The sequence below is a fragment of the Thermobia domestica genome, chromosome 15 (assembly GCF_964235325.1).
Source record: "Thermobia domestica chromosome 15, izTheDome1.hap1.1, whole genome shotgun sequence".
In the NCBI taxonomy this organism is placed as follows: domain Eukaryota; kingdom Metazoa; phylum Arthropoda; class Insecta; order Zygentoma; family Lepismatidae; genus Thermobia; species Thermobia domestica.
In genome coordinates this window covers 172,805,092-172,821,407 of record NC_137468.1, presented here as the reverse complement: position 1 = coordinate 172,821,407, position 16,316 = coordinate 172,805,092, and the positions used below count along the sequence as shown (strand labels likewise).

Below are 16,316 nucleotides of genomic sequence, written 5' to 3'. Positions count from 1 at the left end.
GTATCACAGCTATCAACCTTCATTCTAAAATTCAATTAACTACCAAATAATACATTTTGGAATGAGGATAAGAAACATGAGACAGTGAAATGAGAACCAAGTTTTAGTATGTTGAGTTTGTGCACTGGCATGGATGTGAGTCTAACGGCACAGTGAATATGACCAGCTTTCATTAACCTTCTTTCGTGTTTAATTGACGATGATGATAGTCTCCTAGAGTCCTGAATATGTAAAGTTTTCAGTAACCGTGTTTTTTTTTTCTACTCTCTACTACAACTGCAACTAACTCCAATTCCGACTTATTCTCCTACTAAACTTGAAGAGTTTTGGATATTATATACGTAGGATTCTGCTGAATTAACATTCTAGGGATGATATTAAAAGTTCGAGACACGGAATTTTTCTAGGGCTCTGGAAAATTTTATAGATGGAAAACTCTTCTAAAATTTCTTATATCCATACAATCGGTGAAATTTATGTACATCACATCATACGTAATAAATTACTGAGAGCCTTAGTCACTACATAACAACACTTAACGGATAAGTACATCAAAATGTCACATTGTAATTTGCATTATGTTGATTTTCTGATACCTGAAAATATTTTCCGCCGTATTTTCTTTTATCAAATAATCAAAATATGAAAATATGAACTCACATTGACGAAAATTATGATTATTGCCACATTAAATTGACTTCACGAAGAGAGCTTCTCTGTTAGGTTTATGCATCTTCTTGATTTTGCACTTTTATGCACAATACAACATTACAGCTTTCATTATAATTTTCCTCTTCTACTCTGGAAAGCACCTGGTATCTTCTTCCAATTGATTCAACCTCTTAATTGTAACTACTATTAATGTAATTACAAATAGGAAGAACTTCCGATATTCACATATACTGTACTAAATACAGAAGCAATGTGTGGAAAATATAATAGAGTGAAACCTTCCTTAATGGACATCTTCATGTTGCTGACGACCACTCCTTTAACGGAGGTCCCAGCTAAAATATTTATGTTGTAAGTAGTGATTATAATTTTTCCGGAAAGTTTTGTGATTCATGAGAAGTTGTTTGACTTGTTCGTGGTTTTACATCGTGGTTGTACTATAAACTCTTTATTTGTAATAGACATAGTATGACAAGATAATTTCATAAAGTGACTAGTCTAACAGTTCTTCTCTTCTGGAAAATATGTATGTTAAAAAAATAGTATACTTTTTGTTAGAATACACCTTTGAAAGCAGAAAATTACAGTGCCATGCTTCATCACTTTCGTATGCGTAATACAATGTTTTCTTATAGCTTTACTACTCCTTTACATTTATATAGTTCCATCATATATAAAAAGTATGGTTAATATAAAGTAGTATTTACTATAAGTTTTTGCTTACGCAGGATTCCAAAGTTTAACTGAAATAACTTGTTAAAGCAAATACTGAAAATTTTCACGAAATTAACATTTATTCATATATTCATTCAGAAAAGAAAGTTAACTGTAACAAATGTACAGATTGATTTGTGCTGTTGCACTTTCAGTTATTTATTATTATTATTATTATTATTATTATTATTATTATTATTATTATTATTATTATTATTATTATTATTATTATTATTATTATTATTATTATTATTATTATGGCAAGTACAAAGCTGCAAACTACAATAAGTAACTCCATTTTAATTTATAAAATGCAAAGATATTTCTTGCTTTTTGACTATATTGGTATTTTTTCTTTCATATAATTATTATTTTTTATTATTATTTTATACAGTTCTTAAAAATATTACAGTATATTTTTCAATACAAAGCTTTTTCTGACTACAGCTTTTAGAACTACAATTAATAGCAATAAACAAAATTTGTTTCTACTATATAAAGTGTTTCAAATAACATGGCATCCCGTAAGACATTACTCTACAACTAGTTGTATCACAACTAAAAGATTAAAATTGTCTTACATAAGAATTAACAACATAACTTTTTGCTTGTGTACATGCTTCTTTCAAGTTCCTAGCTGCGTACTGGACTCAGTAAACCAGACCACAATAAATTAATACAGAAGTTCTGATTTTCTGTTACAAAAGAAATCTTTATAAGGAACTTTTATACCATATTTTTTTAATTACCACTTTTATACATATGCACTTTCAGAACCATTTAATTTTCCTGCACTTTACACACACACACACAGAAACACCACATATCTTTTTCAATATCAAGTACGAAATAATATTTGAAAATTTTCCAGTTACGAAAAGTTGTTATTGAAAAATTATAATTTTGTTCTTATTTCATGTTCCTGTACAGGACTCAGTCAATTTTATAGCTTAATACGCAATTCATACTTGACGGTCGATATTTGTTTAGAACGGAAAATTTTCCGGAAAATATAGTAGAAAATTTTCCACCTTGTATCGCTAATTGTAAGACAGAATCTTGCAACGATAATATATATGGATTGTAAAAGACAATGGATCGGTACGTAAGATATCCTTTCTATTGATAAACAATCCTGTATATTTATGCTGTTAAATGTTGTGGCCATACTTGTACATTTAGGCTGTTAAGATATAGTAAGTGAGAACGCCATCTTTAGAAGAATGTGTTTTTTGAAGTGCAGCTAGTAAATGATAAGTATTAAATAAATTCAGTGCCTTAACAGAATAAAGAAATAATTTAATTTCTTGAACTAATTATCGCAGAAAGTTTTGGTGTTAAATAAAATTAATTTAATCGAACTGGGGCAGCAATAAATATTATAATGTTCGTTGCAATCTTTCCCCTTTATGGACTGATAACTCGGTCTTCTTTTTCCCCAACATTTTAGTAACTTCTTCATAACAGACAGGAATAATTCTCAGTTTGTTCATATTTAGCATGGAAAAAAAAATCTGTAATTTGAAAATAAATCTGCAAAAATTTAAAAATTCAGTAGGCAGAAAATCCGTTCCTTCACAAAAACCCTTTGTAAAAAGTCAATGACCTGGTACACAAAACAGGTGAAGTGAACATTAAATCCTTCTTTTGATACGAAGTTGACATGTGTTTTAGGAGAACTTTTCCATACTTGTAGTATATTTTACAACTCTACCAATATAAGCATGTTCCTCAGTTATGCTTTTGCTTCATTACAAATGGGTTACCCTTCATTTTCTCAGTAATTCAAACATTGAGTTTAGTATTTCGATATTACCTTATATTTTATGTTTGCAGCTAATCTATTTACTGTATACTGCATGCAAGTACCACATGAAATGTGAGTAATCCAAGCTTGTGTAACGTCTCTGTAACGGATACTTATGATTAACGGAAAAATAATCATGTTCCATCAGTGTCTATTACTCATAGATTTCGCTATCCCACTTTAAAAACGTTACAAACAATGGTCTGGAAAAAATGAAATCTTTCAGTTTTACGTCTCACGTTTATACCCTTTAGGGTAAAGGAGATTGTGATGATGAGAAATGAATCAAATAGTGGAATCAGTAAAGTAGGAGGAAACGGTAGAACCAGCATAAAACCTACGCACACGGTGTACGTCTATCATAAAGTCCATTTGGCGCGAGCTGGGATCGAATTAGGGACCCCACGCAGCAGAGGTGAACGCTGTACCACTTTTTCTTTTTAAATTTATTTATTGACAGTTTAACAATACATTATGTGTACAATTTAACAAAACTACAAAGTATACAACAACCGAACTACAGATCAAAAAACTGCCTCAAGTTATGAGGGCGGGGGGACAAAAACTTCAATAATAAGCAAAGAAGCTATAAGAAGAAGAAACCTTTTGACACTTGATATGCTCACCGTACATAAACAATTTGTAACCATATTCTGAATAATCTACATGCATAACGACATAATACACAGTATAAGCACACAACCAGAGCATCGAATTATGTTTAGGCCCCGGCATGAGGAAAAATCGGGAAGTCGTAACAAAGTATGTGCAAATGCTTGAATCCCACAGTAGCATATATATCCTAACATGGCTCATAATAAATTCCAGATTCGTAAAAGCTTGGAACACGTCGTAAGACGATGTTGATAATCATCTTCCTGACCACAAGAGGGGCATACGCTGTGTGCAAGTAACCTAATTGTGTCTTCAAATACCTCTTAAAAAAAAAAAAAAAAAAAATCCTGGATCGCGTTCAAATATAAACTGTTTAAACAGTAAACGTTTTGTTTCAGAACTTATGCCATTAACTTTAACAGTAACACAATAAGGACATAAATAAACAGAGTAAACACAAGACAACCTTAACACTCATTTCGTTTTAAATGTAAACAACTAAACCAAACGAAGTAATCAGGTATTAACAGACGTTGTCTCAATAAAGTCTATATTGCCCACCTGACTATATCATCAGTATTTAATTTCTTTTGTTTGGCGGTACTACTATTGTGGAGATGAATCGCAATTTGGTGACGTGTCCGTCTATTTTTGGCGGAGCACTATCATGTCTTCGAGTCTCTAATTTAGAACGCTTGATTTTACGTTGACTGGATCGTAGTAACGGAAAATTATCATTACTATCGATGTCATCAGCCTTGAGAAGGTCAGAGATATTATCGTTTGTATCAGGGTAAAGCACCAAAGAAGCTTCTGTTTGCATTCCATCGCCACTCCCCGTTGTTGTTGCTGTAAGTTGACCTTCAGGCACTCCCGACTGAACGAGTTGTACGGTCGGTAGTAACACCAGCACCTTCCTCTTGTGTTACGTCAGCTGTGGTTGCCTGTGTATTTTTTTTTTTTCAACATCGTCGTTTGGAGCTTAGGTTGTGAGCGAACCTCGTTGGAAGTGAAGTAATTTGTTCCTTCCTTATATGTAATTCACTGTCTACCAAAGAATCGGTAGTACTAGATTGAATGACAGAGGGGAGGTTCGGGCACTTGGCGAAAAAATGTAGAGGGTATAGGCAAAACTGTGAGGCGAGAATTTAAAAGACAATTCTGTAATTCTGAATGGCATCGTTAACAAGTTTTAGGCTGTTCTTCATAAATAATATGCCCTTGGTATTTTGTAAACATCAGAAATGAAGGAATGTTTCGCATAAGTTGGACACGTCCTAGATAAATGCCATTATTGACAGTATATCGATATTGTCTAGACCATGCATCAGATGTAACACTTAACACAGTACCTTAGATACCTAAAATCGTTTGGATACAAGTAATCGAGATCTCTGGCGGCAAATTAAATATGCTTCACATTTTCACTTCGAAAGATATATCATTCACCAAAACTTCAGCGACTGTTCCGTTATTATATTTGAACGAAAGCTCACCAGTCTCGTAGAATCTGTTCCATTCGAGTTTTCTGAACTGATTTTAAATAAACAGAACGTTTGGTAGTCGGAATTTGATTAGCTGCTATTTCGTCGTCTTTCAAATGGAAAGTTTCAAAAATCGAATTGTGTAACTCAAAAGCACTAGGTTTTGGTGCTATTTTCAAAGAGAAATTGAATCTTGTTTATACGATTCATTTTACTTCACTTTTACAGATCAAAATAACAAACCACGTACCTGCAAATACAAAGGAACAAGAAGCTCGGAAAATGACTAGTAACAGTACGTCTCAATAACACTCGTACTTAACACAGTAAGAACAGTCTTCAGAGAACTCTTCCGTACGTCTTCTCTCGTCGACGATTCGCACTCGTATGCCTACCATTGAGCCACTGCGGTCTCCGAGATTAGTGTGGAGATATGTAATAATTTATCAGACATCTTAGTCTATTGCAAACTTTTTTTAAAATGTAATGAATATTTTTCCTTATATTTAATTGAAAAAGCTGTCCATATTTCTTCCATTACAATATTTTTGGTCAATAAATTAACTTTTAACAAATCGTGGCAAGACATTAAACGTTGGGTAACAAAGTTTGTGGTATTAGATTCGTCATAATGTTGATTGTATATCTGTATTGTACATTTTTATATGAAGGCTTATCATGACGAAACCGTATATTACTCTTGTGTAATAAATTGAATGCTTAACTAATAATTAATCAAGTAATGTAACATTTACTGAAACCAAGCCTCTCTTGGCATATTTCACTTTTCGTGGGACATCCCTGGATAGTAATTGAAAAAAAAAATGGTGGTATTTTTTTAGGAAGAAGATACTTAGTTACATTACTGTTTTTCATATTTTTGTTTGACAAAGTCCAAAATTAAAATGGGATTGTGAGCTAATTAATATAGTTGACGCCGTGTAATTTGGTAATCTCTGTTTTACAAAAATTACAAATGGTAAGTTAAAGTTTGAGCTTCTTATAAAAGAATTTTAAAGGATATTGTTTCATATAGAAATTTATTTAATATATACATATTTTGTTTTTAAACAGGAGCTTGGTAAGTCGCCAAAGAAGAGGAAACCTACAAGCTATGGGGAAGACTCCGATCAGGAAGTAAGTACAAGTTATTACATCAAGTTCCTGTCCCTGTGATATTATAGTAAATAAGTCTTACTTCAGGAATAGTTGAGAAATGAAATGAAATCTTTCAGTTTAACATCCCACGATTATGCCCGTTAGGCTAAGGGAGACAGATGATGAAGGCAAGCGAATGATAATGGAGAAATCGGTAAGATGAGAATGTGGTAAGAAACGGGAGTACCCAAGAAACCCACAAACACTATGTTATTCACCACAAACTTATTTCGACTAGGATCGAATGAAGGACTCCACGCACCAGAGGTAAGCACTCTACCAGAATATTTCAGTAAAAACACACGAGAAAAGTGTAATTATTTACATGTTTTATTAATTCGGATTATTTGAGCACTTTGCCGAATATACTGTCTGTAACTCAACCTATAAATATTTATTTTTGGCATGTACGTTCTATTTGATAATTTTCAATTATAGTATTTCAATTATAGATTATCTTTTTACATTGTCATGAACCATGAAACTTGGGGAATTAGACTTGATGAAAAACTTGGGAAAACTTAGTTGGTTGGTTTGGAATCTAATAACTTTTTAGTGCTGAGGCTCATAAAACCTGAACCTACAGCTTAACTTGATATGTAAGCTGTATGATCTCCTACAAGATATTGACCTAAGGTCTCCCACGACTTTCTGCTAACCATACAGCGACGTGTGAGTTGTCATAATTATATCTACAGCCTTATTGTGGGCACAGTGAAGCATGTAGATCCCCTTCGACCTTTCTCTTAATGATATTTTCCCATTTACTTCATTCCGCCGACTCCACCGGAGATTTTTTGTAGAGTTCATATTTATTATACTTCTTCATACAGTACGATGAAATGTCCTTGCAAAAACAACATAACTTACAGATACTTAATAACTCAATGGAAATATATTGGATGTCTGAGTTGGCAATCGTCAGGTTTCTTTTAAGTTTTCCAGGTGTGTTTTCTCTTTACTTATTTCTCCCTTTTCTTTTAGTTCTTCCTCTCCTCCATTTAATAGTTCACAGAAGTATTCTAATGCCTTCTCTTTGCCTCCTATTAGGTTACCTTACCTTGCTTATCTTTCTAGAACACTGCTCTTGGCTGGAATCCTTTCTTTATTTCCCTTGTTTTCGCATATAAATTTCTGATTTTCTTTTTCTTTCATTTTCTCTAACTCTTCTGTCTTTTCTTCTCATATTTTCTCTTCCTCCTTCTAATATTTTGTTTGTTATTGCTCTTTTCTTGATGTATTTGTTAACTGTGTGTCTTGTCTGTTTCTATATCATTCTATTTCTGGCTTCGTTTCTTTCTCCTATCGCTGCTTCACATTCTTCGTCAAACCATTCAGTTTCTTTCTCATGTTTCTTCTTTCCTAAGGTTTCTTCACCTATGTTATTGATTCTCCTTTTTTTTTAAGATTAAAAACCTAATTTTATTTATTTATATTTTATACAAGTAACAATACAGAACATAGTGGACACACACACTGCACACACAAATAGTGTATCTATTTTTAGGCCGGAAATTCTCCGGTACTCCAGAGACTTATTTTCAGGCCTATACAAAAAACTTAGTTTACCTACCAGCCTATATGGCCGGATGGCCTCCGGTATTCCACGAGGCCAAAAAAAAAAAAAAAAACATTAAAACACATACTATGAAATACATAAAGACAGACAGACACATACATATATATATTGGTGGCAACATTTCTAATACACACACCACAACTATAAAATTATTTAATTTTTTTTTCTTTTACATTTATTAGCACTACGACTGGTAACCTCCGGATCTCCTTGAGGTTCCAGTCCTTGGCAGGGTTTCTTTAATATTAATCAGTATTATATTATAAATCATTTTTATAGCTGTTACTTTTTTTTTTACTACAATTTTAATTAACTATAATTTAATTCATTATTAATTTTACATTATCTTTCAACAAGAAGACACATACATAATACAACCTAATGACATAATATGATTATGATAGATGGCTCTTCACAGAAGCTTTCGCTTGTGAGTGAGAAACCATCTTCATAAAGTATATATAAGTGAAATTTTATCATTTTCTCCTCTTTTTTCTCTTTTTCTTCCTTCTCTCCTCCATTATTTTTTCTTTTCCCTTCCCCTTCTCTATTTTTTCCTTTTTTTAAAAAAAAATAATAAAAAAATAAACCCCAGTAGTTGTAGATAAGCATATTTCAAGTGACTTTGTCGATTATTTACTAATTTAATACATTAATTTAATACGTTAATTTAATACATTAACGCTCTTAAGTCATCATTCTTTATTTCCTTTAACCAATTAGTTATTAGTATTTTTAATCTATGCATTTTTCCTTCTTCCCTAATTTCTTTTGGAGTATTATTATAAAGTTTCGAAGCCAAATAATATGTTTGATTTTGTGATATACCCTTATTTACTTTTATTGTTTCAAGATCTTTTTGAGTTACTTTTCTTGTTCCACACCCATGAGAAATTTTATTCCATTCATTTTCATGTTTTTTTACATAGAGTAGGACTGCATTTATATATAATTTTTCAACAGTTAAGACTGAAAATTCTCTATACAGGTTTTCTAGACTGTCTTCTTTGTTTTTATTTAAACATATTCTTATAATATTATTTTGCTGAACTTTTAAAGGTCTTATATGCGTCTCATAGGCAGATCCCCAACTTAAGATACCATACTGTAATATATTTTGTGTTAGTGCATAATATACCATACGTAAAACTTTTAATTCTAAACACCCTCTTAATTGTATAAATTTATACAGCAATTTTCTTAATGTCTTGGCTACATGTCGAATATGCGATGTCCACTTTAAATGTTTATCAATTTTCACTCCTAAATAATTTTGTTCAGTTACTTTATTTATTATATTACAGGTACAGTCTAAAGAATTAATACAGTTATGATATTTTAAGACAAAATTTTGTGGCTGTCCGGTTATTGTTGGTGAGAAAGCAATATAATTGGTTTTCGTTAAGTTTAGTACCAAGGAATTTTGTTCAAGTCATTGTTTTACTTTCTTTACTGTTATTTCCGCTTTTTTATAAGTTTCTTCCCACTTTTTCCCTATTATTGTTATAGTGGTGTCATCTGCAAAAGATTGAATATAGCCATCAATGCCTATATTGTACAAATCATTTATATAAATTATAAATAAAATTGGACCTAATACTGATCCTTGTGGCACTCCATAGCTAACCTGTGTTAAGTCACTCATAACATTTCCAATTTTAACAGCTTGCAATCTATTACTTAAATAACTAGTAAACCACGAGAGTACTACACCTCTTACTCCATAATGTTCTAGCTTAGTTAACAATATATTATGAGATATTGTATCGAATGCTTTGGTTAAATCCAAAAATATTGTTATTACTTTTTCATTATGATCCATGTAATTTGTTATTATTTCCGTTAGTTTATAAATTGCATCAGATGTACTTCTCTCTTTTCTGAAACCAAACTGATTTAATGCAAGTATGTTATTAGTTTCAAGAAAGGAGACTCATCTCTTTTTAACACATTTTTCTAATATTTTAGCACAATTACTAAGTAGCGATATTGGTCTATAGTTATTGAGATCCTTTCTTGACCCTTTTTTATATACTGGTTTTACTAGTGCTAGTTTAAATTGATTAGGGAAAATACCTGTTTCTAAACTCATATTATATATATGCAACAGTGGTTTAGTTATTTCTTCTTTTACATTTTTCAATATTTTAGCAGTTATTTCATCTAGTCCTGGAGCCGATTTTGCTTTTAGTTGATTTATATAAAATGAGATTTCTTGTTCAGTAATAGGCGTAAAAAACATACTGTTTTTAGCTTTGTTTCCTAGATTTTCATTTATTTTGGTTAAATTTACATTTTTTACTAACCTTTCACCTATATTGCAGAAATATTTGTTGAATGTGTCAACTACTAGTTTAGGATATTGCTGAAAGTTAATGTTACCCGTAGCCGTTTGTATTACTTTAATGTCCATGCTTTCGTTTTCTTTTTTGTCAATAATGTTTGATATTACATTCCATAATTTACCTGTATTTTTTTCACAATTAACAATCTGCTTTTTATAGTACTCATTTTTTACCATTTTTATCAGTTGAGTTACCTTATTTCTATATTTTTTGTAGTGTTCTTTTATTTCTAGATTATCTTTATTTTTTATTACAAGTTTGCTTAATTTGTCTCTTTCTCGTATATGTAATATCAATTCATCAGTTATCCATGGCTTTAACTTACGATATTTTGGGATAGTTGTTTCAATTACTATTTGTGAAGTTTTAATACATTTTTGTAATGTCGAGATGAAAGCTGAAGTAGCTAAATTTACATCCAAACTTTGATACACATTCAACCAACTACACTTCTGTATTTCATTTTTTAGTCTTTTGTAATCTATAATAATTCTAGGTTTGTTTGTTATTGATTTATCGGCAATTTCCATATTTAAGTTAACACTAGTAATATAATGATCTGTAATTGCCGTATGCAATATTGCTGCAGTGACATTTTGATTATATTTTTGTCTTAAAAAGATATGATCTATACATGTTTTAGTTGTTTCAGTTACTCTTGTATAATTATTTATACATGAAATATACCCATTTTTATAAAGTATGTTTAAGTAGTTGTCTACATTTTCGTCGTACCTATTACTTAATATGTCAAAATTTATGTATCCAATAACCAACCCATTTGTTTTGACATTTTTAAGTTCATTTTCGAAGGAGCGTAAGAATTCTCCTTCATTACCACTTGGCGTTCTATAAATACACATTAAATTATAGTTTTCTTTGCCATATGAAATATTTAAACTTAGACCAGAAGCATCATTTAATTCTAATTCTGTAATATTCTCAATACTAATATTATTATTTATGAATACCATTACACCATCTGCTTTATTTAGAGATCGTTTTGTGAAGAAACAATGATAATTTTTTAAATTTATTTCATATTGATTATGCCATGTTTCGGAGAGAACTAATACATGTAAATTAAATTCTAAATTTTGTAATAAAATTAAAAGCTCATCCCAATTTTTACGAACACTTCTAATATTAAAATTCAAGATGTTGATACCAATTTTATCTTTAAACACATTATTAAATAAAGTAATAGTTTCGCATACATTAGTTTCGATATTTTGTTGAGTATTTATATCTTCAATTATAGAACTTGTTTCAAGCATTTATTTAACCCTTCCTACAATTCTTACTACCTGTTTTTGCTGAAAATTACGTCAATTTATCAACATCTTCTAGGCTACGTAATATAAAAACATCTTTATCACCCTCTCTTTTACGCAACTTTATGCTACCTGTACTATCTACCCACAGGAAGGCATAATTCTTTTCGCTTTTAATTTTCCTGGCTTTTCCAAATACCTTTCTGCGGTTTAGAGTTAGACTTTGATTGACATAGATGGGTTCATTATGGTTATATCCTAAGTGGGTACAATTGAGATTCCTCTTTACTTTACGTTTCTGGAGGAAATTTTCTTTAACCTCTCTCCGAACAAACTTAACCATTATTGTTTCTGATGTTTGGTGAGGAGCTTTCTTTACTCTATGGCAGACATCTATCATTTCTCTTTCAATGTTTACGTCTAAAGCACGGCCCAACTCTTTTACAACTTCATATGTATCTTCGTTCGTTTTTTCTGGTACACCCTGTATTTCTAGCGTGTTTCGTCTTCCATACTGGTCGAGCTCATCTAATCTCATCTCAGTGTCTAGTAGCTGCTTTTTGAGAGCGATGTTTTCTTCCTTCAGCCGTTCAATAGTAGCAAGGCACGCAGAAATGCTTTCTGATTGTTTTTTGATGATGTCTGCATTTTCATCCAGTTTCTGATGCGCCAGGTCAAGAGACTTTCCAAGTTCACGCTCAAGGTCGGTGTTGTTTTTTTTAATCACGGAGATTCATCTTTTAGTTCTTTTAACAGTTTATAAATGTCTTCGATAGATGAAAGCACTTCATTCTGTTCTGAATTGGTATTACGCCTAGCTTTTATGCAACCTTTACACTTCCAAGGCAAATTTGATTGTTTCATATATTCCACGTCACTTTCTTTAAACTGCGAACATTTTAGGTGGGTCCAGTTTAGACACTCAATGCACTGAATTTTGGAGGTAACGTCTTGTCTCAGAACAGGTTTGGAACACCCAATGCAGGAGCTCATGATGTTTGTTTATATCTTATGATCGTACTCCTATTCAGGTATTTGATGTTTACGTGTCAATCAATTTATGATTTTTGCAACAGATAGTAAAGTCAGCGATATTATTTAACAAAATGTATCTAGTTAAATGTAAGAGTACTTACCGAATTCGTTATTCTTGTATCACTTCACTCACGTAAACAATATCACTTAAATTTAAACTAAATATTAGGAGCACTTTATAATGTGTCTTTACACATCCATACCAGTGTTGCCAGCTTTTCACTTCTTCCTTTCTATATCTAGCTTTTCTTCTAACTTAATCTTGTATTAATCCAGCAATTCTCTATTTTTCATTCCTTCTATATTGTGTCTTTCCTGTCTTTCTCCTTTTCTGGTTTTCATTGTATCTATTTTTTTTGTCTATATGTAGCCCTAACTAGGAAATGATTCATATCCCCATGTGCTTCTCTACAGCTGCTTACTTTCAGTATGTCTGATGCGTGTCATTTATCTATTATGACGTGGTCTATGTGTTTCCATTCGGAGAAACTAGTGTTTCTTTATGTATATTCTTCCTAGACTGGCAAAGTCTATTAATCTCAGTCCACTATCATTGCTGTTATCGTGTAGACTTTCCTATCGTGTTTCTGTAGATCTCTTCTTTCCCTACTTGTGCATTTATGTACCCCAGTATTATCTTAATTTCATGCTTTTGCATTTTGCTTATTTCTTTTCTAATTTAGTGTAGAATTCTTCTTTTACGTTCGTAATTGCCTCTTCTGTTGGCGCGTACACACTGAATATTGTCGTATTGACAAAAAAATTCCTTCTTATTCTTAAGCTACACATCCTGTCGTTGATTGGTGAGAATTTAATTATTATTTGTGGTTGCAGCGACTTTTGTAACAAAAAGCCTGTACTTTTGGTGTTCGTCTTTCCTCCACGGTGCATCAGTATATGGTTTCCTGTTCTAAGTATTCCGTTTCCTTCCCATCGTACTTTCTGCAATGCAGCAATGTTCACTCTGTGTTTATCTAGCTTCTCTCTTATTTTTAGTTTCCCGGGTTTGTTTAAGGTTCTAATGTTCCATATGGCTAATAGTATATCCCTTTTCCTTCTCATTATCCTCTTCCTCTACCATTCCGATTCCAAGTTTCCATTCCAATGCCGAGGCTGGGTTAGGATATCCGCAACAATCTTCTTTTTACGAAATAAGCTTGTTAGCTTTACACTCAACGCCCAACCTAGAGGACAAGGATTTTCTGTCAGGGTTTTCTCTCCTATTCGTAATGTCCGCGACTGCTTATTTGTGAGCTCATTCCTGCTGATTTCGCAGCTGCTAACCTTCATATCGGATGGCCTTTTCACTATTCGTAACCCGTGGACACGTCCGGTCGCCTCCAGCATGCTTGGAACGTTTTGGTCTCTGGTTCCACTATCACTACTACCGGTAGTTTCAATATTGAGGAAATGTTACACCATACAAATCGAACTCCTTTACGTGGTGTATATGTGGTACTTATTATTATTATTATTATTATTATTATTATTATTATTATTATTATTATTATTATTATTATTATTATTATTATTATTATTATTGGCACGATAACCATGTTTATAAGTATGGTCTCTTCTTTTGCAGGCAGAGCAAGCTTCCACTTCAGTCCCGAAAGTCAAAATAAAGAAGAAAGATTCTAAGGAAATGTATAAGTTGAGAAACGTAAGTTCCTCTTTCTTTTCTTCTTTAATATCGCTATTTATTATTTTGACAAGAGAGAGAGTACAGATAATTGTAGTATCAATGCGTTAATTACAATCACCAATATGCGCATGTATGTTCACTAGTGCGTTTGTCAATAACTTTGAGAAAAATAAACCAATTATGTACACTAATGTCCAAAATGATTGTCGCATATCTATAACTGTCTTGTTGTAAGAATATAATTTGGTGATTTTGTAGGGTAGTTTTAATACTGATACTATGCGTATAATCAGGAAATGTATATTTGTGGTAAATTTCATAGGAAAAGAATTATAAATACGAAAATTAAAATGAGTGAAACAAAATGTTGTTAAATGGACAAGAAAGTTTTATTTTCGTTTTATTGTTGTTATTTACTGCTCTTTTGACATGAAATTTGCCACATACATGTCTTTGCCGATTATATACATACTAACATTATAAGAAATACCAGGCGAATTCGCTATCAAATTATATTCCTACAACAACATATTTATAGACATGCGACAATAATTTTGGACATGAGTGTACATCGACAATGAAGGGACACGTAATCTGCTTGTAAATCAAACAATAATCTTAACCTGGAAAGCTTTCAATACGTAAATTAATACAGACATAAGTCCAATACTTCGTCTTTCGGCGAAGTATATTATCCAGTGTGAAAAAAGGAAGAAGGCATAAATTATTCCAATTGTAAGAAAGAAACAAAACTAAATGAACTAATGCAGTTATTAATGTGTGTAGAAATATATTTATCATTATTATTTATTTGCTTAGGTATTACCATGTCGCTTACATCAGATTCAACTTTTTATTTTTTAATTATTTATGTCTTCTCTCCCTCTACATCTTCGATTATGTCTTTCGCCGTACGCCGTAATATTTTAAATTGTATTAACTTCAGTGTTGGAACTTTCCAGATAAAATAATGGAGTGCAATGAGTAGAAATCCGTGTTAGATTCTTAGCAGGTCATGGAAATTACGCTGTTAATATACCATCATGAACAGCAGGTTACGAAAATTATGATGATCAAATACCATAGTGAACAGCAGGTGAAGGAAATTACGCTGTTAATATACCATTGTGAACAGTCTACACCATTTGACATTGGAAACAGGATGGACAGTAGGAAGGAAACTCCAGAGATATTCAGCTAGAGCTTGTATGTAATGATACTATCACGTTATTCGGCTCGTACAAATGAGAAAATTTCGAGGGACTACGGTTGATTCAAGCGTTAAAAATATCATCTGACCAAAAACAAATAACTACTATAGAATCAAATATGCAGTCCATATATCGCTGTCGACTACGCACGTATTTCTTACTTTTGCCGCAACGGCACCACAAGTGGTAATACATTAGCGCCATCTACACATCAATAGAGTAATTATTTGGGAAGCAGCAGCAAGGATTTGTAACTTTGCATTCTCGTCTTGTACCCTGTTTTTCAGATTTTACAACGAAATATTTTAATGCTTACACAATGTTATAATCTAAGATAGATACTATTTTAAAGTTTTACATTGTGGAGTAACACAGCTTCAGAATGTGACGTGTCCATGAACTTAAAGATGCGCTGCTGTATAATAAGATACTTGTTAAAAGTAAAAATGTTAAAATACGCTGCAAATTGCAACATACAGCGTCAAGAACTAACCAGCTCTGGTCTAGAAAGCAAGAAATAATGTATTTGTGAACTAGTGCGCAGACCACGCTTCACCGACTCGAATGTGGCGTGCCCTCGCAGTGCCCAAAAAATTTTGAAAAATATATAAACGCTAAAGATACAATAAAGAATAAATATATTTTCCACTATTTATATTAATGATAGATAATTATTTAACGAATATCATCAACCACTACTGTAAAAGTAATTTCCCACTGTCATTAATCACTCAAAGTATGTGTATGTGTCCATAAGCGAGAGAGCGGGGCTACCCA

At 32.0% G+C, this 16,316-nt stretch overlaps 1 protein-coding gene across 4 annotated transcripts in view; it reads left to right on the top strand.

Annotated features, from left to right (window-relative positions):
* LOC145671370 (DNA ligase 3-like) overlaps positions 1-16,316 on the top strand; it is a 965,078-nt gene that overhangs the window by 940,746 nt on the left and 8,016 nt on the right. For all 4 annotated transcript variants that reach the window (XM_081740441.1, XM_081740438.1, XM_081740439.1 and 1 more), the window contains exons 20-21: positions 6,367-6,429; positions 14,269-14,346. In XM_081740441.1, coding sequence (XP_081596567.1) covers positions 6,367-6,429; positions 14,269-14,346 — 141 coding nt within the window. The remainder of the gene's footprint in view (positions 1-6,366; positions 6,430-14,268; positions 14,347-16,316) is intronic.